Genomic DNA, 23,875 nt, shown 5'->3' with positions numbered 1-23,875 from the left:
CAAAAATATGGCCTTGTTTGCGCCTAAAAAAGACCAATGCGATATATGTACACGGTTTTCAGTCGGAAACCTCTCGCTAGAAGAATATACTCCTCACCAAACAAAAAAAGAAGAGGCCAGGAATGAAAAGAACAAAGATCGGGTGAAGAAACCCATGTATTCACCGTAGATCTTCAAGCTGTACTAATGTCCCCAAAATCTCAAGTCAGCAGCTTATACTACCGTACAAAGTTACAGGGACACAACCTGGTTTTTTTCAACCTTAGAAACCAAAAAGCTTACTGTGGAAGGTGGATTAGGTGCTGGAGAGTTTGCAAGTATTTCGATTTACTTTATTGAAAATTAGGTTCTTTGTGGAAACGACAATCCAGTAAAAGTAATTTTTTATAGTGATGGTTGTACTTAACAAAATCATAGTTGTGTGATGAGTAATGCCTTGCTTAATGCAGCAGTCACACATAATATTACTATTGAACAAAAATTTCTTGAAATTGGCCACACACAGATGGAGGCAGACAGTGTGCACTCCACCATAGAGCGAGCTATGAAAAACAGAAATATTGATGTCCCTTCTGATTACATTGGTATATGTAAAACAGCTCGAAAAAAGCTGTTGATAATGGGTGGAAGTATAGCAAAATTTCATGTTCGTAGTTGCATAAATGGAGGAGTTATAACGAAAAATCTCATATCTGAACAATCAGTTGTATTGGAGCTATATGAGAACTGAGAGGCTAGATTGCATACAAACAGACAGACAGACAGACGGGCATGGCTAAATCGACTCAGCTCGACGTTCTGATCATTTAAGTATATATTTTAATGGGTCTATCTCTTCTTATTCTGGTAATGCTCAAAACGGAACTTCAAAAGTAAATTATTTGATTTTTTTTTTGCTTAAAAAATGTAAAACGTTTTTTTTTTCCAAAAAAGGACATATTAAAGGTCAGGGTAGCTTTAAAATCCGCGGAATTTTTTCGCTATGTCTTCTCATTCTCGAGGTATTTGATTCAGTCCATTTTTCGCAAAATATGTAGAACACTGTGCACCGTTTTTGTCGGCTCAATTTGAGGTCCTGTTCCAAACGTTCCCAGGCATCCAGGCATCGAAAAAACGACGTTGTCTATGGTCATTAAGTTCGAGCTCCTGGGAAGGTTGTGTCCTCTACGGGAGCAGGCCCAAAGCTGAGTGATGAGTCTGCGAAACTTTGGGTTTTTGCACATGTCGAATAATTGACTGCCTCGGGTTCTCTTCACACTTTCACGGATAACGGCGATGTTCTCAACTGATCTGGTGTTTCTTTAACGTACGAGTATTGGCTGATTGCTTACCCAACCGAACCTTTTAAATTTGGCTGCCAAATATTAGAGGGTCGAGTTTGAATGACTGAATGAAAACCCATTTATCAGAAAGTTTACAAAACTACTAAAGAACTGAGCTCCAATATTGACAATTGTTCTATTTATAAGGAAACGGTTATCTGCCAAACTTTCATAGCCTGGTCAAAGGAGATCTTTCTGCACTAACTTGGAATAATTGGTAATTAGATGCCGAGGGACCAGTTGAATATAGTGGATGATTCTGGAAAGCCAGAAATACACTCGGAGGATTGTTTGCCTGTCGAGGGGCCTATAGTTTAAAATGTTTCTCGGACGAGGGTCCTACGGAAAAGTGATGCACACCTCAGACCACTCGATTATAACCGCAGCCAATTATACAGGCCCAAAAATTATGAGATAACCTCAAAAAGCTGATCAAAAACACCACTTGAGAATCGTTTTTTGGAAGTTACTCGCCTGTTAAAAAAATTTGAAAAAGACACGTTTATGGTTGTACTTTGTTATAATGACTTAAACGGTTCCGGAGAAACACTTATATCTTTGGTACAAAGTGTGACCATAGAGGGCTTTACTACTAGGGCAACGTAAAATATCTGGGATAGAATTTTTGAAAATAAATATTTTTCGATCCGTTTCTCTTTAGAAGACTTCCAATAAAAATAGCAATTTTTTAATATTAACCTTTTTTTATAGGCCCCTAAATATAAATAGTTCGCATAAAAAATAGTTAGTTTTAAAAAATGGTCAAATAAACAATTGGCTATTATTACTGGAAGTCTATTCAAGAGAAACAGAGTTTTCTAAACGAAATATATTTATATTCAAGAATTCTATACCATTTGTACGAAAAAAATACATGGAAAACTTTGAGCGCTATGAGCGACCTCAAAATATTTTTTTAATTGGAAATAAAAAAACTGGGGTATATTTTTCGATATAGGCAACTCTAAGGGGTGAGAGGATTAAAATTCGGACTTTACTTTTTTCCACATGCATTTTTAGACCACCCTAATGTAGGTACATACATACACTGACTAACACAAGTGTTCACGTGTTGATATTTTTAAATATTCACAACGTTTTTCAAGCTAAATTTTATGCGGTTTTATAGTCCATACAATTTTAGTCAAAGGAAGTGAAAGTTTCAAGCGGATAAAAATCGCACTGATTTTTAATATTTAACCATAAACCAAAAATTATAAAAAATTAGCGTAACTTTTTAGCCGGTTGATACTTGCACTTCATCAGACTAAAATTGTATGGGCTATAAAACTGCATACCCAGAAAGGTTGTAAAGATTCAGATTTAAAATATCGAAATTTTGATGAAATTTAATTTTACCAAATTTTTTATGAAGTTTGAAACTCTCGGGCAATTTTTTTTATAGAAAAGCAACAAAAAAATTCAAACCTGAAAAACGTTGAGAATATTTAAAAAAAAAATCAACACGTGAACATTTGGGTAAGACTGTTAAAAATTGAGTTGCCGTCTTAAATTTACTTAGTAGCGAAATGTTAAATGCCTATCAAAAGTAATGAATTATCTTCTCTTCCTATTTCAGCATAATGCCACTTATCGGTCTACTACATCTGCGCATCATTACCTCCAATTTCGAATGATTTAAAGAAAATTGCGGCTGCTTTAGATTAACGTGACGGGAGGATACCGTCATAAATAATATGAATCGCTATATAACCCTTCAGCAATTGGGTGATGGCACTTACGGAACTGTGGTGTTGGCGCAACGCAAAGACACTGGCGAGAAGGTAGCTATTAAACGTATGAAGCGAAAATATTACTCCTGGGAAGAGGCGATGAATTTGCGTGAAGTCAAGGTAGGGTCTTTCAATTGCTTTTTTTGTTTATTAATCAAATTACTATAATTATTTAAAAAAATGTATCTTGCAGTCCCTTAAAAAACTCTCCCATCCAAATATTGTAAAATTAAAGGAAGTCATACGCGAAAATGATACGCTTTATTTTGTGTTCGAATACATGAAAGAGAACTTGTATCAAATGATAAAGGATCGAGATACGCATTTGCCGGAGCCAACGCTTAAAAGCATATTGTTTCAGGTAAAACCAATTTATGCCAAGATGTACCTACATAAATATGTACAATGGGTCATTTCATGTTAGCCTAGGCACCGCATCCTTCCCTCCAAAATTGAGGCCTTTCAAAATTATTGCCCAAACCCAGATATTTATTATAAGTTCTTTCGCTTTTTAATTTGAATCTTTAGATAATTTTTGGATATGCCGTTGTATAGCGCGTACAATATTAGTCGATTGAAGTGAAAGTTTTAAGCGTCTAAAAAATCGAGTTTATTTTTAATATTTTTTTAGTGGTTTTTTTTATATAACAAGTTGAAATTTTGCTGCGAAAGGTCTGCGTATTTTATTTCATACGAAATGCATTTTTAGATGGAAAAAAGTGCAGAGCTCGAAAATTTTAGTGACAATTTGTTGAGTTTTTTTTAAATTTTGTATGAAGTTTGAAACTTTAATTCATATGGTTTTGGTTAAAGTTTTGACAATACTTTTATAGAAAAGCAACAAAAAAATATAACTTAAAAAAACACTGTAAATATTAAAAAAAAAATCAACAAGTGAACACTTGTTTAAGTCACTGTACATAAATAGAAAATTAATCGGGTAAATGATAGACTTTTAATGATAAATGAAAATAACAATAAATTTCAAAACATCCAATATGGCGGAAGAAAATTCTTAAAATTTATTGAATTCGGCTGAAATTCGTTACTGAGGTGTTTTCATGAACGCTGACTACGAATCTGATTTCAGTTTTGAAAAATTCTAAATGGCAGGCCCAATATGGCGTACAAATTTGTTTGGAGACAAATTACTTTCGACGTTGTGCCATCAAAAGTGTAGTTTTTCGTTCTGTTTAAATAAGATTTTTAGAGAAAATATTTTTAGATACTATCTAGAGAGCCTGATACCCTAATAGGACCCATCTTTTTAAATACATAGATTTCTCTGGGTACACTCAATCATTTACTAACCTAATTCGTCTAGACCAGCTAAGTATACAAAATGTATCCGGTCCCAAGGGAATAGAGGATAAATCTATCACTGAAAATTTCTCAACATGGGTGTAAAAATTTATCAGTTGATTGGTTAAGTAAAGTAACAAAAAGCAGTCTTAAAAGCTTTATGTTGTGAAAGATGGAATCTCATTCCGGCCATATGCCCATCGGTTTCGTCAACTCAAATGTCGGGACTGCAATTATAAAAATTTTTCATTCTGACGCTCCAATTTCAATTAAAATTTTCAATAAAATTCACAAAACCCGAAGTAATACAGATCCTAAAACTGCGTTTCACATTTTGACTGAAAATTGTGATCACTGGCTTCAGATTTTTTTATGTGGTTTCAAAACATTTTGCAGTATTCCGCGAACTCGTTACTCGAGCTCATAGTCTTCTACGCGAAATTAAATGTTGAAGGCTTACCTCTTTGTGTAATGGTGTTGCTTGATTTTTCCGACAGGGTTGTAAGATGATTTATTTTGGATCGAATTTCTGTCATTCCTTGCAACCCAGGCTTGAACATGTCGGTTAGGACCTAGACTAAAGAACTTCGATATAGCCTCTAACCTTTGCGAACTTACGCCACTTTTTTATGCGTTGGTCCGCCTGGGTACAGAGTCGAAGGATCTTTTCACCGGAGCAGCATCATTCATGCATACTAAATATCCAAGCCGGCGCAATCTACATATTTTTACACCTTTAACTAAGTTCACGTCGTTAAAATGTTCATAAAGTTCGTTGTTTCATCTTCTTCGGTATTGGTTTAAACGGTTGTTCAGGCACGGCACATTTCAACTCTGTGCCGTGTCTGATAACGCGTTGGACCCTTATATTTGCCCCCCTCCAGGTCATGTATTTGCTCATTTTTCTGATATACATGGACCCAAGATCATCAAGTTCCACGAACAAGTATTCGCCTAGCTTTTGAGTCGTACATATATACGCTATCAAGATTAAATAGCGGCAAATCAGCTGCACTTGGTGGTAGTACTTTGAATAAGGAAATGAATTAGCATGAAGAGTTTACGTGGTGTGTATAGCTCAGTGGTAAGCGCTTCTGACTTTGCAGATGTGGTGATCTCCGAAATAGCAGCTATAACTTCTACTGCTTAGACTGTGTTGCTTTATCCATTTTTCCTAAAAAACATTATACATACAACAAAACCGCGTATCAAGAAAATCCAAAACTCCGTATGTGAGGTTGCCGACTTTAAGCTTTCTATATTTGTCGATTAATGTTGAAACTAATCCTGACTTACAATATTTTCAGCAGTTGCATAATATTGATAGAGTGGACTCGTGGTTTGGATGTCAAGCAATTTTTTCTGTTTAATCTTATCTCAAGGCGAGGTTAAGGCTCCACTTTTATATAAGTCGTGGAAGTTTTGATAGCGTATTAGTGTTCTGAGCCTTTTTTAACTTTGGAGGAATAAAAGAGCTGAAGTTTTACTTCAGATATAAGGAAGCCTCAGTAAAAACCCGATCATCCTCTCTACAATTAATTAAGGTTTCTAAATTTTTAAGACGCAAAAGTAAATCCATGCTTATATGCGGCCACTCTTCGTAGCTCAAAATACAGTTCAAAGCTCAGAATACAGTTTTTATCCTCATAAAATTCTATGTTATCTTATTTTCATTTAAAAAGGTACTCACCGGGTTGGCATTCATGCATCGCCATGGATTCTTTCATCGAGATTTGAAGCCAGAAAATTTACTTTGCTCCGGACCAGAGCTAATTAAAATAGCAGATTTTGGTTTGGCGCGCGAAATACGATCGCGACCACCATTCACCGATTATGTCTCCACGAGATGGTAAGATGTGTTTTTTTAACCTTCCTTAACAGTTACTTAAAAAAAAAGTCTTCCAAAAGGTATCGAGCGCCAGAGGTGCTGCTGCATTCCACAAACTATGCTAGTTCCATAGATCTATGGGCAATGGGCTGCATTATGGCGGAGCTGTACACATTTCGACCACTATTTCCGGGCAGCAGTGAGGTGGATCAATTATTTAAAATTTGTTCTGTTTTAGGAACTCCGGACAAGGTAGGTCGTTATTTTTTACATTAAAAAAATAAAATAAAATTTTGGAATTAATAGCATTTATTATTGTACATAAACAGAGTGAATGGCCCGAGGGCTACCGGCTCGCTGCCACCATACACTTTCGTTATCCGGAATGCATCAAAGTACCGCTCAACACAATTGTGACACGCTGCAGTCAAGCGGGGCTAGATTTGCTGGAGGACATGCTGCACTACGATCCGGATAAGCGACCCACAGCGCAGCAAAGCCTCAAATATGCCTACTTTCATGCGTTAAAACGTATTTCACCCACAGCGGCTGCCAAGGCTAATGTAAAACTTACGGCCAAATACGCTGCAACAGTTGCGGCTAATGGCGTCAACAATGCCAATGCTGTTCGGAATGTACGGCAGGTGCAAAATTTGTCGAATAATGTGCTTCCGGTGCAAGAGAAACTCCAGGCTGTAACTGAATTACTGCAACAGGGTAATATGCAACACAGCAACAACACTAGTACCGTAAATGCCAATAACGCATTAAATGCGACTGTTACCAGCAATCGCGGAGCCAACAACAACAACATCAATTTGCATGCCAAACGCAGCACAAATCCAGTTTCACACAATCTAAATCAAGTGCAAATGCCGAAGGTGAGTTTTTTGGCATTAAATGGTGTCGGCGGTGGCGGCGGCGGCAACGACGCCACACATTCCACGGTGCCGCTGCAGTTATCAGCTGTTAGTACAAACTCTCACAGAAACAACACCATACTCACTAATAACTCGAATAATGCACCAAATCTACTACTGCGTGATCCAATGGAAGATAATCTCTCAATAAAGAGTGGCTCCCTACGCTATAATGGCATACTCGCGCCAGCGAATCTGGGCTATCTGAACGGTGGTGATTCTACGCTTCATAAGCGTTCGCAAGAAAACCTGACCTTCACAGAGTCCATAAATGACATCTATTTGAATCGAAACACCGGTCAGCTGCATCCGCCACAGCCGCCAAATGTATCCTTTAACACCACCAGCAACAACGTAGCAGGGAACATCAAAGCCGGTGTTATCTATCTCGCCAATGGTCACCGAAACTATGCACTCTTTGAGACCGCTGCGAAGAATGCTAAAAATTCGGCCAAAATCAATGGCTATTTATTGCAGTCACGTCCGAGTATAGTGAATATTGATACACTGGGCACGGATGGCAAAGTATACAATATGTTCTCGAAGGTGGTGTCAAACAAACAAGCACCTACGAGCAATCTGATAATGCGAAATGCTTTTGAGCCTGCTTTGGAAAGAAATGAATACAACGAGCAAGCAAGCTTGAAACAACAATATGAACGAGTTGGAGGTGACAAGAAACCTTTACCGCCGGCGCGGAACGGTGACTTTAACAAGGATGACGAACTCGATCTTATATTAGGGTAAGTTTATAAAAGTGTTCGCGAAAAATGCAAACATAAATACAAAAATATGTATAGAAATTCTGCCAGGGTCAATCCTGGATAGGAAGCTGTCGTGGAAGCCTAATACTGAGGAAGGGGCAAGAAAGGCTGCAGGGGAGTTATTGGTATGAGATGGGGTCTCTCGCCCAAAGTTATTCATTGGCTTTAAGAAACTATAGTTAAACCTATCTTGTTATAAGGAGCGTTTGTCTGGTGGAACGGGTCAGAGAAGGCTTCAATTGCTATGCAACTGAAACGCGTACAGCGGATTGGCCTTATCAGAATTAGTGGGGTATTAAGAACCACATTTACACTGGCGCCAAACGTCATGATGACCATTACGGCTGTAGATTTCATACGCAGAATTGTCGCAGCACGAACTTGAATCTGCTTGAAAGCTGGACACTATAGCATGGAATAGCATGTACTCTGTCGGGGCCCCGGAAGGCGATAATGGCGCGCTCGAAATCTATCAACCGATTCGGAGCACTTCCTAATCAGTCTCACTTGGTTGCCGGGTCACAGGGACATTGCGAAAAACTGCGTGCATAGCTGTCGACTTTGGAAGGTGCCCTTGAAACGTTGTCACCTGGTATGGAGCAGCTGGGGATGCCTCTGTTCTCTTCCGGTTCACTCTTGGACGGTTGGGTCTCATGTAAGTGCGGCGAGCGCTGGACTTCAACTAAGACATGTGCAATTGCACGATCCTTCTGGCCTTGGGTGGACAGGGACGGTTAAAAGAGCTTCGAATGCTTGCAAAGCCGCAGCGCTAGCTATTAATGGGAGTTCTGAGACGACACTATGTGGTTGGTCTTAACGCAGTGAAGTTAGGAATCTTACCGGATGCCTTTGTCATCAGTTGTCAAGAGGATGATGGGGTGAAAATATCTTAACGCTGTCTTCCTTTTATGGATTTTGGTGATTAATGAACTGCTGCAAGCCTTGGAAAAGGAGCGGGGCTCCAATATCATTGCATATACTGACTACCTTACGGTGGTTGTAAGTAGGAAATTTCCATAAACTCTGTTTGATATCATGAAGGTTAAAACAGGATTAGTTGTTGGACCAAAGAGAATGACCTGGGTGTTAATGCATGCAATATTGACCTGGTGACTTTCACAGGAAAGTAGAATAGTTCCCTACCATGGGCAATCCGACGATGAAGCTTTCGGAATCCAAAAAATTCTGAGACATGGTACCGGACAAATCCGTCTTCCGGAGCGCTCTTTCTTTGATGGTTATAGCATTTTATAATATTTATAGTAGTTAGTACTGCAGTTCCTACTATAGTGCTGAGATGGGTCTGTGTGAATCATTCGGATGTAGTGATACCTTTGTAGGTCGATATTACCAGTCAACTAAAAAAACTCTGGCATACCTTGGCTCATGTTACGGTTTTAACTAATCGGGAACAGTTACGCTATTATGTACTTATCTTCACGCAGTTGAAAGTATATACTGTAACCATCAGCACAGAGCTACTATTCTGGTTGCACTTGTCGTAGAAAGAGTAGGGAAGGCAGACTACTTGGGAGTCGCTAATTCATTTAAGATCGTGAATATCAGCTTAAATTTGTCGAGATATTACTACTAATAAATGTATATAATTTTCAGTTCAAAAATAAAAACATCAGCGAAACGTCAACGTAATGCAAAAACAAATATTTTACTGGAAGATCTATTCGGTCATCTTTCACTTGATTCGGATAGCGACACAGCGAAGTACCCGAATACAGTTCCATTCACAACACATCAACAGCAATCGCACATGGAACGTAACTCCAGTTTGCCAAATGGTTACTCGAACGAGAATTCGTTGACAGAAAAGAGTAAGAAGAAGATTCCGAGTAGCATTGAAGTTAACAACGGTAGTTATACCGGCTCACTCTCAACAAATGCGTAAGTAAGACAACAATTTCCATAAAACTTAATATACACATACATATGTATGAATTCCTAGATACATACATGTTCGTTCATGTCACACAGTGTGCTTTTTGAACACTCCATGCGAGTTAATCGTAACGCTTTCGATAGAAGCAATATTTTGATATGAAACCAAATGGTTTTGAAAGTTAATTTTATTAACTTTCACGGAAAAATACTTCCACTGACCCACAATTACTTTTTGACCTTAAAAAAATTTTTAGAAAAAAGTGTTCTTCGAAAAAAATCATGCAAAATCCACCGGATTTATTAAAAAAAAAAATGTTTGTATGTTTTATTACTCTAGTATTATAGATTTTGAGACGAGAAACACGATTCCACTGTTTAAAAATCGATACAAAATTTTACCACCTCAATTTAAGAAATGCAATTTTGATTGTTTTTTTTTTTTATTTGCATCCAGCTGTGCATCCTTCTCACAATTTTATGTCACTCGAATAAGAAGTACGCTGTAGTGCTATTCAAGATCTTAAATTTGAGCCATGGTGGAAATCTATAGACCCTCTGAGAGCCAAGCTATAACAATTTTAAACCAAACTTCGAATCTGCTGTACGAGTTTTTACTCTGAAATTAGGCGAAAAAAATGCAAACAAGTCGGATGAAATTTCGAAGTTTAACTTCAGAATGACGATAATTTGGCTCTCAACGGGCCTAGTGACCTTGGCTCGTATCAAAGATCTTGAATAGCACTACAGCGCACTTGTTATTCGAGTGATATTAAATTGTGAGAAGGATGCACAGCTGCATGCAAATAAAAAAAATGCAACCAAAAATGTTTTCTTAAATTGAGGTGTTAAAATATTTTGTCGATTTTTAAACAGTGGAATCGCGTTACTCGTCTGAAAATCTATAATACTAATGTAATAAAACATAAAAGAAATTTTTTTTGGAATAAATCCTGTGGATTTTGCATGTTTTTTTTGGAAGAACACTATATTTGACCAACCATTTTAAGGTCAAGAAGTAATTGTGGGTCAATGGCAGTATTTGTCCGTGAAGGATAATAAAATTAGCTTTCAAAACCATTTTGTTTCATATCAAAATATTGCTTCTGTCGAAAGCGCTACGATTAATTCTAATGAAGTGTTCAAAAAGCACACTTTGTGTCATAGAGCTTTTAAAGCACAGATTTAAAACTACATACACCAGAGTGAAAGTTTTTGCAGCTTAAAATAGTTATAATTTCGTACAACTTCTTAATCATTAAAAAGGGGAAGAAAAAGTATAGCAAAATACGAACAGGGAAGAAAGAAAATATCACATTTTAGAAAGTTACAATGTAACCTACATATTTATAAGATTTCAAAAATTCTTATATGTTCGCCCCTTGTCTTCACTTTTGTTTCAGACGTGATCATTCGTTAGGTAGAGTATTCTTCGTTGTTGATTAAAGTACGGTGTATTTAACATTTTCAGTGTCCAGCCTGGCAAAAAAAGGTTTAAGCTCTCACCACTGACTATGAATCAGAAAAAAATGTGTAGTATATTATATACCTAATTTCAAACGTAACTTTTTCATTGACCTTCAGGTTAGTATCTTCAGTAATTGCAGTGTAAATAAAAAAACGCCTACTGAAAAAATTTACTTGTTGTCAGTTACGCCATTTTGGCGGTTAGGGCTCGATTTGTTCGATATGTAAACCAGTCACACAATTTAATGGTTCTATCTGCCTACATATAGCAAAAACTTGTATCTGAAAAATCAGTGGTATAAGAGATATAGCTTATACAGCAACGGTCTTGACGATCTTCTCAGTAGACTTTGTGTGATTATTTAGAAAATAGCTCACGAAATTGCCCGGCGTTGAGGCCAGTATGCAGCCCTCAAGAAAAGCAAAAACTCCATATAAAATGACGTACATGAAATGGCAGAGAAAAAATCTTGTGTACAATTTTCTTGAGGCAGTACGCAGTTTTTAAGAAATTTGCTACGCTTTCTACTACGGTTTTCTAAATTTTTTTGTGAAAAAGAGCACAAAGTAACCCATGCTTGCAACAGAAATACATATATGCCTGTTGCATTATTTCTCGAGGAATGAGTAACACAACGGGCTGCTGAAGTATCAGATGTCAAAATTCCTTGGACACACACTCGAAATAAGGGCAATTTTTTTTGACCGTTTTCTTGAGAGCTGCATACTGGCCTTTAGCCGTTCAAATTAAAGAGCTTTAAAGTAAAACCCCAGATACAATCAGTTGCATGTTCATGAAAGATATACAATTATCCTGAAACGTACAACAGGTAATCAATAGGGGTTAGAAAATCACTGGGTACGCGTTATGAAATTTCGAAAGCTGCTAAGTTCCTCTGTAGGAATTAAGAAGTGCTGAGATGATTCCACCTCATCATCCTCCGGATAGCTGCGTCACATTGGGTCATTGGAAATAATATGCCTAGTATAATTATATTTCTTAAGACCATTCTAATCAGCCCCGATAACGTTTACTGACCATTGTACTTTCTGGCAGAGTCTTAGGACACTTTTTAAAACAACCTTCTTTTTGACAAACATCTCTTCTACATTCTTTTTTTCGCACTAGTTCAATATAATTTAGTAGACGACAGATTTGTATTGAACAATGGTATAGAATAAGAAAAATTCTGTTAGAGGTATTCTTTTAAGCGATAAAATGTCTCGAAAGCTTGGAAACTTTAATTAGACAAACTTGTAAAGTTTGATCAAATATCTATGTAAATGTATTCAAAGAATATATTAATGAAAATAGTTTATTGTCCAGGTTTTATTTTTATGTTTTACTTTGCTACTTTGTCTAAACTCGTACCAATGTGCATATATATGTATGTCATTGTTTGTTCAAATGTAATTTTCATGAAAACAAACTTATTAGTTATTGCATCTAAACAGTTGTATTGGTCACTTGCCAACTTGCTTTTTTATTGATAGATATCTCTATTGTGACATTGTCTAAACATTTCAATGTGTATTTTGTGCAACAGTTCTAGTATTTCTAAGGATTCACTTGACCCGCCCACAGACGATGAGTGCCAATTTTGGCCTATTAGGTAAACAAATATATAGTAGAAAACAAGATTTTATAACAAAAAATACATAGATCTGTAAATTTAATTTAAAATATTTATCTATTTAGTTAGCGGTTAGTGAACAGTAGATCTTATAAGCAGTAATTTCAAAATTGAACACTAAAATTTAACACACTACAGTTTGGGTCCACTTAATAAGACCATAATATTTACACATATAGATATATTTTTGACAGACATACTCGTACATATATAAATTGGTTGGATTCCTGGCAGATCAACTCCTGCTGATCCCTTGATTTGAGTACGACATTCATACACATCTATCTACTAACAACACACATGTAATTCAATCAATATTACTTCTTTAATCCGAAAAGAGTGGTAAAGTTTTGTAATGTTGTTCTAAATTCCAGTATACTTACATATTTGGCTAAAGTAGATTTGATTTGAACGCCACACCATCTAAAAAATGCAACTGTGTATATTTGTAGCACAAGTAGTACATATACATACGTACAGTATGTATTTCACGGATTGAATGTTTTGTAATTTGTTCCTACATAAAACTTTGTGGGTATAGCATGTGCAAATTTCCATATCGTACAAACACAACATTTATTCAAGTAAGAAAAATTGTTGTTGAATTTCATTCCTATTCAATATTACATAAATACTCGTAGTTACTAGTAGAAAAAGCAGATGTATGCATAAGTACTGAAAATTCTTTTTTCAGAGTTGATCCTAAGTCTATTGACGTGAATAAATCTAAATTACAACCATGGGACGGAACCAATAAAACTGAAGATGAAAAACTAACGGCGTGGATGGTCGCTGAAAATGGTAGGTTCTTAAGTAAATAGTAAGTTTATAAAGGAAAAGTAGCCTTTAACCGGAGTAAGATTAAATTTGTTGCGACCTTTAAATTATAAGTTAAGGCTATATATAGTATGTGACCTCATGCGATCTTATTTCCAGATATAAAAGAACCGGCTTTGGTTCAAGTTCTGATAGACAGTTATACGAAAGTTAAGCTAAGACACACTTCTGGCTGGCTAGTAAAATCCTCATCTTTTGATTTAATTTTATTTTAATCATAATCCAGAAAGTACTCATTTCATACAGATTACAAGGAAATATAAATAAAAGGTACAAATTAAGTAACTAATTCATTCAGTAACGATTTGAAACGCATTTCTGAGTAAGATGTAATCAAGAGCAGAAGAATTTGAGAGCGATATGAATTCCTTTAAAGTTTTGAAAATAGGAGTTTTAGATGGGTATCTGCCGACGACGGCCTGACCTCACGACCCTCAAAGGCGCAGCGTATCCAAATCCTTAATCACCGCCCTGTAATGCAACCATTCTGTCGGTACCAACTGGCAGTGTGGAACGAACACACTAACCACCTTGGTAAGGTTCGAAGCCTATCGAAAGCATCTGCCGTCCGGCACCCGAATGGAATGCAACTCCAAATCGAACACCCGCATTTGGGTGTTAAACCACTAGTATACTCTGGGGGCTCCTTTCCCCTATGGTACCAGACTTAAGTATCTGGGCAGAACTCGTAGCCGAAACTACTGTCAGTTGAGCCTCCACTCCACTTGACGACTGACGGTCTTTGGCTAGGGTCATCGGGTTGTCATCAGTGTTGCCGTTTTGATCCATTTACATCAAAAGTGATACGTGTTTATGCAACTTTTCGGCAGATACTTTATTTTTTCGCTCATTTCGCGTGATACTTAAATTTCCCGCGTAATACAAATTTTGATACATTACAAAATACGAGATGTGTACATATGTATGCAGTGGCAGCTTTTGAAATTTAATCGAAAATATTAAACGTTTTGGGGTCAAATAAGCTTAGAGAAATATGCTTTAAACAAGCTATACATAAGTACCAGCTGACCGAGCATTAGCCGGAGCGCATATACTCTTTAAAGTTTTCAAAATTTGGACAGCTTTAAAAAAAATATTTTGAAAAAAAAAATAGATTTCGATATCTATTAAGTAAATTTCGTACCCCAAAATTTAGCTGGCAACCCTATTCCGAAATACTCTGGAATGAATGGGACATATCTTGTGCGTACATGTACTGTGTATACATAAAAAAATGCTGATTAAAATTAACAAAATAAAAATGTTTACTACACAGAACACAGAAGTGTGGCAACCCTGATGGAAAATATTTCCTGACCAAAGTTCTCAACAACACCTTTCATTTCATATCCATATTGCGATGCTTTACATAAATTGTGCAGAATCGAAATTAAGTGGCAACCTTACACTATTATCCCAAGGGGTAACATTTTGTATATAGGGAAAGAATTATTTGAGAATCTTCTCTTGGTACCCATGAATATAAATATTTTACCTATTTTTCTTAACAAAAAATTAAATAAATATGTGAATCAAAATGTGAATATGTGAATTACAAATATTTTTGAATTAGGGATCTTTAAAATACTTACCTTTTGATACCCATATTATAATGTTTTAATTAATTTGTAACTAATTTCGAATAGGTGGCAACCTTATTCCAGTCTTTATTCGAGGCCTATTCAGATAACCTTAAAATCCAAAACATTATATGTGTACAAAATTTCATCAAAATCGTTAGAGCCGTATAGATATATATATATATATATATACAAGAATTGCTCGTTTAATGTAATAAGATGAGCTGACTGCATTCATTTTTAATTTATTTTGCTTGCCTCATACATATGTATGTAGTTCTGCGGCTCCAGTTTTAAAATTGATCCAATAAAAAAGGGAAAAGGGCTTTCATTACAAACTGTTGAGAATATAACGGGGCGTATTCATGGTCAAAATAAAGTCGACACAGAAGGTAGTTTCTTAATTTCCAACGAGTTTAAGGCGGAAAGTATGGCTGATTTCCAAGACGTATCAATACAATGTTTGGATACTTTTATACTGCGGTATTCAAACTGTTTGTATATGCAGAGTTGCGACATATTGCAACCATATACATTGCATATTTTAAATATTCAACACCAATGGTAACAAACGAAACATCAACTTTGTTTCAGATGCGCTGATTACTCCTGCGATGCGTTTCGATAACTTTTCGCATGCGTTTTGGAAAAGTATACATTGTCAATAGGGGTCTTCATCTAAAGTGATAAAGGGATAAATTGCCTTAATTTATCAGTTTATCCGCATTCTTTCGTGAACGCACCTTGGTAAATAATTGCATAAAACTGTTTATTATTTAACTTATAGGCTAGGTACGTTTCATTCCTTCCTCCTCCATTGTGTTCAATTGCTTTTATGAGTTCGCAGCAAAAGCGACTTCCTGGAAACCTGTAAGGGTTGAATTTTGCTGAAATTTAAACATTTATTTACCAACGTCGTTTGATAAAGTGATGAACTTTGGTTAAATAGATTTAAAGATAAAGTTTGATAGTTCATTTATCAAAATGACAAATCGATCACTTTTTAAAGTTTATCAAGAGTTTCTCACTTTTGATGAAGATCCCCTAATATTTTGTATGAAACCAAATAGCTTTTTTTTTAATGTTTTGTAACTTGTTACTTTGATACTTAAAAAAAATTGGTGATACATTTGATCCATTTTTTGTTTTTTTTTTACGATACATTTTTGCATGATGTCGCGGCAACACTGGTTGGCATGTGCGTAATTCCACAAATGCAGAACCTCCCTGAAGAGGGAGGAAGGGTGAACAAAAGCAAAGAGCGAAGAGCAAAACGAACGTTTTTTTTTGAACTCGCTCAACTCTATGCTTACTACAGTAAGGTCTCCAAATTACGGCGACATAGTCTAACCAGAGCGCACCAGGGAGGTATAGAGTAAATTTAGGGTAAACGGATCCGAAAAGTCTGAACTGAAACGTCGAATAAAAGCCAACATAGACTATGCTACATCTATCGTGCAGTTTAAGTGAATTTTAAGTGAGAATCCATATTCAAACCCCACACCCAGTTATGTAGCTACCCAACTGAGAACCACTAATAGGCAGGAAGTTGGAATAAGAGAGCGCGATTTTTAGAAGGTGACATGATGACACTTATTTATATTTAATTTTATAATAAAGTAATTCTTACTTGATCCTAGGGCAGTTGTTAGTTGTTAAAGTGACTTCAAAAACTGACTGAATTATCGCGAAATTTCAAATCTTGGCCTCTTTTTCGCTTAAAGCTCTCCCCTTTTAAATTTAAATTTGATTTTGGGGCTTTTTCTTTTTCCTAAATATGAAAACAATCTCATAGCCAGTGGTTATTCAGGAGTATACTGATCTTTTTCCCTCTTTTCATTACAGGTTCGTTGCTTGAAAAAAAAATTCTAAATGGATTTAACGATAAAAACCATACCGAATGGAATACAACGTACCTTAACTATTAGGAAGACGACAACAACAACAATTAAGCAAGATGTTAAAGGATGAGTGACTGGAGTTGATGAGATGTGTGAAGTAAACTTTCATACAAATGTTTGTGCTGTGATAAACTTAATTAAAAAAAGATTCTAAACTTCTAATAAGTAAGATAAAAGGAGTGCTAAAAGGCTTTTAAGTACTTAGTAATGGCGGTTTTGTTTCTACAAAAAATGCTGCCTTTTCATTGCTCTCTTCCTAGTATTTGTACGTAGAGGGCAAAGAGAAGGTAACCGTTTTTGGTAGAAACGAAAACGCCATAAGTCACACAAAGAGGGTGGTCCAAACATATGTAGGTGCCTTTGTGTATAATCAATAATAGTATAATTTTTACATTCAGAACTCTTTCCTGAAAATTAAAAACTTTAAATTTGTCTGGTAGGCACTAGAAATATGTGCTTCGGACAGAATAGGGTTATCGCCCGGTTAGTGACTAGCGGCTGGCATATGAATTGTTGAATCTGGTCCTTAAAGTATATGAAACGGCTTTTAATATACATAGGAAACGCTTCGCATTAGAAAGATTTTCTGCTGGAAGACTTGTTAATTCAGCGGAAGAAAATCATGCCTAGGGACACGATATCGAACCGAAAGTATCGATATGGTACTCATTTAAAGTATCGCTGGAAAAATATCGGGTACCCATTAATATCGGAATAAAAAGACTCGATATCGCAAATTTCGATACCAAAATCAAAAAAAAAAAGAAATATCAGAAAAAGTGATTAGAAACCTCCGAGTGTATTTCTGCCAGGGCTTCTCATAAAAACGCCCTTTGTGGCACAACATCAAGGCGGACGCAACAAATCGGAGGAGAAGCTCGGCCAAACGCTAACATATTTTGTAAGCGCCAATCTATTATTTTTACGCGTAGAGATTGAGGTGTTGACTTAAAACACCGAGACCGCGCCACATGCAATCCTAACGATAGTAAAAGATTTCTGTTCTTTAAAGCCTAATTTATATCGGGAAGAGTTGATAATCAGATAAGTCTTGAAAGCATTTTTTTCGCATTCTCTTTTGTGTTTTCTATTTGCTTCCAGACGCGTCAACTTTTATTGAATTCAAGTTCGTGGTTCTTTAAATGGGAGATATCTGCACTCTTCCCCTTTCTTCTCACCTCCTTCGCCTTGGAACGAGCAGACATGAAAACAAGACTGGACGTGTCTGAAAACTGACTAATTTGAGTTTATGACATTCGATACGATACTAGGATTCTGGTACTCGATTCCAAAAAGGATCGTTTTAAAACTATCGATTAAAAAATATCGGTATCGAATGCCAAAAGTATCGATATGGTATCGTATCGTATCGAAATTCGTGTCCCTAATCATGCTCAGCAAGATGTAATGCAAGTTCTACGGTGGCATAAGAGCACTGTGAAAATAATGTTTCGACCAAATCAGAAGTATTCTGTGGAATCTGTGGGACAGTTCTTAGTGATAGCTCCGTTTTCACATGCACATGTCGTTATTGAAGGTAACACATATATTGTTCGAATTGTTTACGGTCTTTATTGTTATACCAGATGTTTTTAAGGCCAACTTATGGTTGTAAACAGGGAACCCATTGAGTTCGTAGAAGGGAGTGTAAGGTTTAAAATTCGTTCCCACGCGAAACTCTATGCTATTATTCTGTGAGCAGAGATTAACCTTTGTAGGAATTATCGAATTGAGAGGATCCTTATATTAAATGATAGCTAGGCGGCACAGAGAGCTCTATCGTCCTTCGATGTCAAATGCTCTTTGGTCCTGTGTAGTGAAACTTAACGCCCTGAATGAGCATAATGATATTTAGAACATATGGAAATCGAAGAAAATGAGGAAGCTGATCAGTTATCTAGAATAGCTGCTGCCTCGACTCCTACAGGCCCCGGAGCCTTTTCTTGTTTTGCATATTTAGGTGACATCTATTCTAGTTCTATTGGAATATTCAAAATACGTCCTTTGCAAAAGTTTCATTATTTTTGGTGAGCTTTAATTTACTGACATTAGGGTGATAAAAGCTGAGATCTGGTGGGTATGGAATTCAATTTGGAATAAAATATCTAACAAAGCTTTCGAATATTAATTGTAGGTAAATTAAGGAATCAATATGTTGTTCAAAGGAAACAAATCGAGCTTGGTTTTGGACCATCCCTTATTTGTGTTCGGACTTATTTGGTTCTTTAGCGGCTGCAGTTAGGAGCAAAACTTTATAAGGCGTATTCAGGCTAGGCAAGTTAACGCCATTATGTGTTACTTTTTATATAAATTTTCAGCAACACTTAAGCTGATGTGTTCTCAGATTTATTTGTTTCAACCAAAGACCGTAACAGCTATGATATTTATATAAAAATCACATTTTAACCGTTAAAATTCTCTCGATCAAGAAAAATCTTGTTTTTGGATTCGTATTTTTTTCGATCAGAGCTGACTTAAAATATAATCATGTTGAAGTACTCCTTATTCATCAAATTCAATCGTTGATTTTATCGTATGATTTTTACTTTCTTGAAAATTTTTTTATGTATTCATTTTTTAGATAAATTTTGATTGTTATTTTTGGACTTTTATTCTTTTGATTAAAGTTCTGAGTTTAATTTTGTGATTATTAATTTCCAAGTAAAAAACACAACATAAGAAGTAATTATGTTGGTGTATCCCTTCTTCAATTTCTCAAATTTTGTCGTTTCTTTAATTTTTTATCGATCAAGACTAATTGTATTATTTTTTTTGTGGTTTTTTTCGATCTACCATAAGCGATATTTTCATACTAGATTTTTTTGATTAGAAAGTATTTTTAACGCTTATAAGATTGCCGCCGCCATTCTAATGGTTAAAAATGATCGGAGAAAAATAAAATTCGAAATAACTACTATTGAAAAAATAAAAATAACAATTTTGCAATGACATGCAAACAAAAATCTTAGTATTTTATCGTTATTTTCGGCCACGCTTTCAACTTCTACTGCTTATAAAATCCCCGAAACGCTTTATAATGAATTTAAAATTTTGGGCCTCATGCACAAAAAGTGAGCTTAAGCTCCGACTCGATTTTCTGTACAAATTCTTGAGCTTAAGCTCACTCCATCAGTGCAAAAGTTGAGTCTGAGATTAAGCTCACATTTTATGCATGACGCGAATTCACAAATTTTTACTATCAATTTTTTTAAATTTAATTTGAGCTATTTTTTATATTTTTTTTTTATAAAAGTATAGTTCATTCTGTAACAAAAACCATCTGAATCTAAGTTTCAAACCTTGAAAAAAATTTAAATAAAAAAGTTTGATAAAATTTTCACATTAAAAAAGAAAAAATGGGTATGCAGTATCTCATTCAATTCTAGTGTAATACAGCGTGGCGACGAATAACTGTTACCCAGGTTTTTTTGAGAAATAGAAGAGTCCTTTATAGATTTTGCGAAAAAAGTATGTTATTGATAATTTTCCACAGATTTTACTTTAGTTGTATTAATTAGTTTTTAAACTTTAATCCTTATTTACATTTGCCAGCAGTGTAAACTTTGAGAGAAAAGTTCATTTGGCACGCAGCTCCTCGTCAGTTAATTTGTTCCATATCTTCTGTAACCATAGGCTAATTTTCTCCATTTTAAGTCACTTATACTCCCCCTTCTGTCCAAAATAAGGCCTCATACTCAAAAATCTAATAGACTCGGGACTGGTGACTAGGACGGCCATTCATTCGACCAACCTTATACAGTTTTTTTCTTTTTTGTACTTTTTTTATACAAAGCCTAAGAAAAAATACACCTGAAAAAGACTTGCGTGCCAAATGAACTTTTCTCTCAAAGTTTACACTGCTGGCAAATGTAGATAAGGATTAAAATTTAAAAACTAACTAATACAACTAAAGTAAAATCTGTGGAAAATTAACAATAAAATACTTTTTTCGCAAAATTTATAAAGGACCCTTTTATTTCTCAAAAAAAACTGGGTAACAGTTATTCGTCGCCACGCTGTAAAGTGCAGGTTTAAAGTAACTCCAAATTACCATTAATTTTTGGAAATTTTTTTTTTATTGACGGTGTCACTTGTTTTCTTCCATACGAAGTATGTTGGACTAACTTGCACTTTATTTTACTAAAAGTGCATACCCAAAATTTTTCTAAAAATTCTGAATAAAAAATGTTAAATTTTGATGATGAAAGCCAGTTGAGTTTTTTTATCTTTATACAAAGTTTGGAAACGAAATTTATGTGGTTTTTATTTTAGAATGAATTATATTTTTATAAGAACTATTTTTGAATTAAATAATAAGTAGGTATCTTATAGTTATTATAAGCACTATATAGCATATTGAGCCTGAATGCCCCTATCATCTAAAAACAAGTTGTATGATACCGCATATGAATATGTTTTAAATTTGTACAGAATTATATGCCACATACATATGTACACATTTATGCCTAACAATATAAGTAAATATAAATACGTTACATGTTAATGCATTGGAATTAGGTAAACAAAAATATATTTTAAGTATTTATAAATGTGTACTTAACTGAATTTCGAAACGTGTGAAATAATAAAAAGTAATAATAAAAATGTAATTAAAAAAAAACTATTTTATCTTCAAAGTATGTGTAGACTTGAAAGTACCCTGCAGTGAAATCCCAAACTAGTCAGGAAAAACACTAGTTTACAACTAGAATTCCCTGACTGAAATCGAACTAGTTCGAAAATGACCAGACTTGTACCAAGTACAAAACGATTTATTCAGGCCCTGTTTTATTTAACTTCGACAGTTTACTACAATAAAGTACACAAAATATTATAACTTTTATTTGGGTATACTGTAAACCATTAAATCGAATACGTATTCAGTTATACTAGTCCGGTTAAATAATGATTAATACTCATAATGATTATTATTTAAGGCATGTTTTTTTGGATACCCGTTTAATTCATTAGTTTTAATTACATCATTATTTTGTTATTATTGATCAGTTTCAATTATTCTTGACTTTTTAATTACACTATTAATATAATTATTTGATAAATTTCTAATATCAACAAGCTAAACTATAGACAAAAATTAAGAATATTTAATAACTGCTTGAATTACTTATTTATTTTATTCTTATCCAAATCTCAAATTTTAAACATTAATTATTATTATTATTTTTTTTAATAATAGACTGAAATGTGCAAAGTTAATGAATTTAATTTATTTTAATGAAAACTACTATTTTTATTTTAGTTCACTTAAAAATTATCTAAAGAATTCATTTTATTTTTAACTAAAATGTTTTCTTTTGCATATTCCATATTATTAAAAAAGATAAAAATATAGTATTTATTGTACCTGAAACCTTTTCCTTTTAATAACACTTTATGAAAAATGAATTTAAATTTATATTCGAAAGTTTGCAATATCTATGCATTTATTTTTTCTTTTAATTAATACTCAAAAAATTTAACGCAAATTATTGGCAAATCTAAGGCTGCTAAATAAAAATGTGTTATATATTAAAGTGTACTTAAAAGTTCTTTATTGCATATTCATGAATTCATTTTATTTTTTAATCCCAAAGTAGTGGTTTTGGTCCATAATTAGACTAGTATTTTTCTGTCTGTTTTGAACTAGTATGATACTGGTATATTTCTGACCGAAATCTGACAATTGCCATATCGTAGGACATCCCCATGTTAAAAATACCAGTTGATTGCATGGAAAAAAGATAGTTGGCTGACTAGTTGGGCATGCGGTTCATACTAGTTGTAAGGTAGTTTACAACTAGTTCATTTGACTACAGGGTAAAGACTCAAGTCGCACACACACATACACACACCTGAATACGTCTTAAGAGCTTAAGGTATGTTTGTACATAATTTCCTAATTCTCATATTGTTTTGTATCACTTCATATACCTTACGAATTGCTGTGCCCCGAAATGTGATATCTTTAAACCAATTCACCGAGTTTACTTTGACTTTTAAAAACAAATTCAGTACGTACTTATGTATGTACTTGCAAAACCAGCTGATTTGCCATCTGACCAACAGTAGCCACCAGTACGAACTCTTGACAGTTACTAGCTGACTGACTTTCGCATTCGTAGACGAATTTGATACCCTTGCCTCGGAGACGACTATCTACATACTGTGTAACTGCAACATTTCCTTTTTTATTACTTAGTTACAACTTAGTTGTTATGTGTATTATTTAGTTAGTTAGTACTATAGTACATATTTTTGTGTGTTGTTATTTTGTCTTACTTGCACTTTTATGATTTGCTGTCTGTATAATAGGAATATTGTATGCCTACCAACATACATACTAGTATGTATGTACATTACAGTGCATCATCAAAAAAAGTAACGGTTTTTATCGGAATCATAAAACTTAAGATTAACGGGAGCTGGACCCTTTTGCAAATATCTCCGAAAATATCGTTGATATTGATTGATCAAAAAAAAAAAAATGGTATGCAAACGTTTTAAGCTTAAGCTCTGCAATGATCTGAGGTAATTTTTTAGAACAATTACTTTAAAAAACTTGTTTGTAAAAACATAAATTTTTGGAGGTATTTTAAAATATTTTTTAATATTTTTCCGAAATATTTTTTGCGGAAGCCTTAAAATATAAGTTTTATGGACAATCCATAACCGCAATAACCACATGATCAAGTCT

The 23,875-nt window shown here is 34.8% G+C and overlaps 1 protein-coding gene across 1 annotated transcript; it reads left to right on the top strand.

The window, feature by feature from the left end:
* The first annotated feature begins 2,901 nt into the window (after positions 1-2,901).
* Positions 2,902-17,823, top strand: LOC118736645 (probable serine/threonine-protein kinase fhkE). Its single transcript, XM_036466691.1, has 9 exons — positions 2,902-3,175; positions 3,249-3,416; positions 6,040-6,206; positions 6,266-6,437; positions 6,515-7,848; positions 9,484-9,768; positions 12,777-12,842; positions 13,558-13,664; positions 17,126-17,823. Exons 1-9 carry the CDS (start codon positions 3,020-3,022, stop codon positions 17,206-17,208), a joined length of 2,538 nt encoding a protein of 845 aa, XP_036322584.1. The 5' UTR covers positions 2,902-3,019; the 3' UTR covers positions 17,209-17,823.
* Positions 17,824-23,875: the final 6,052 nt, after the last annotated feature.

This window comes from Rhagoletis pomonella, unplaced genomic scaffold (genome assembly GCF_013731165.1).
Source record: "Rhagoletis pomonella isolate Grant_MI unplaced genomic scaffold, Rhpom_1.0 Rhpom_scaffold_00003, whole genome shotgun sequence".
NCBI lineage: Eukaryota > Metazoa > Arthropoda > Insecta > Diptera > Tephritidae > Rhagoletis > Rhagoletis pomonella.
The sequence above is the reverse complement of the archived record's forward strand: the minus strand, read 5'-3'. Positions and strand labels throughout refer to the sequence as shown.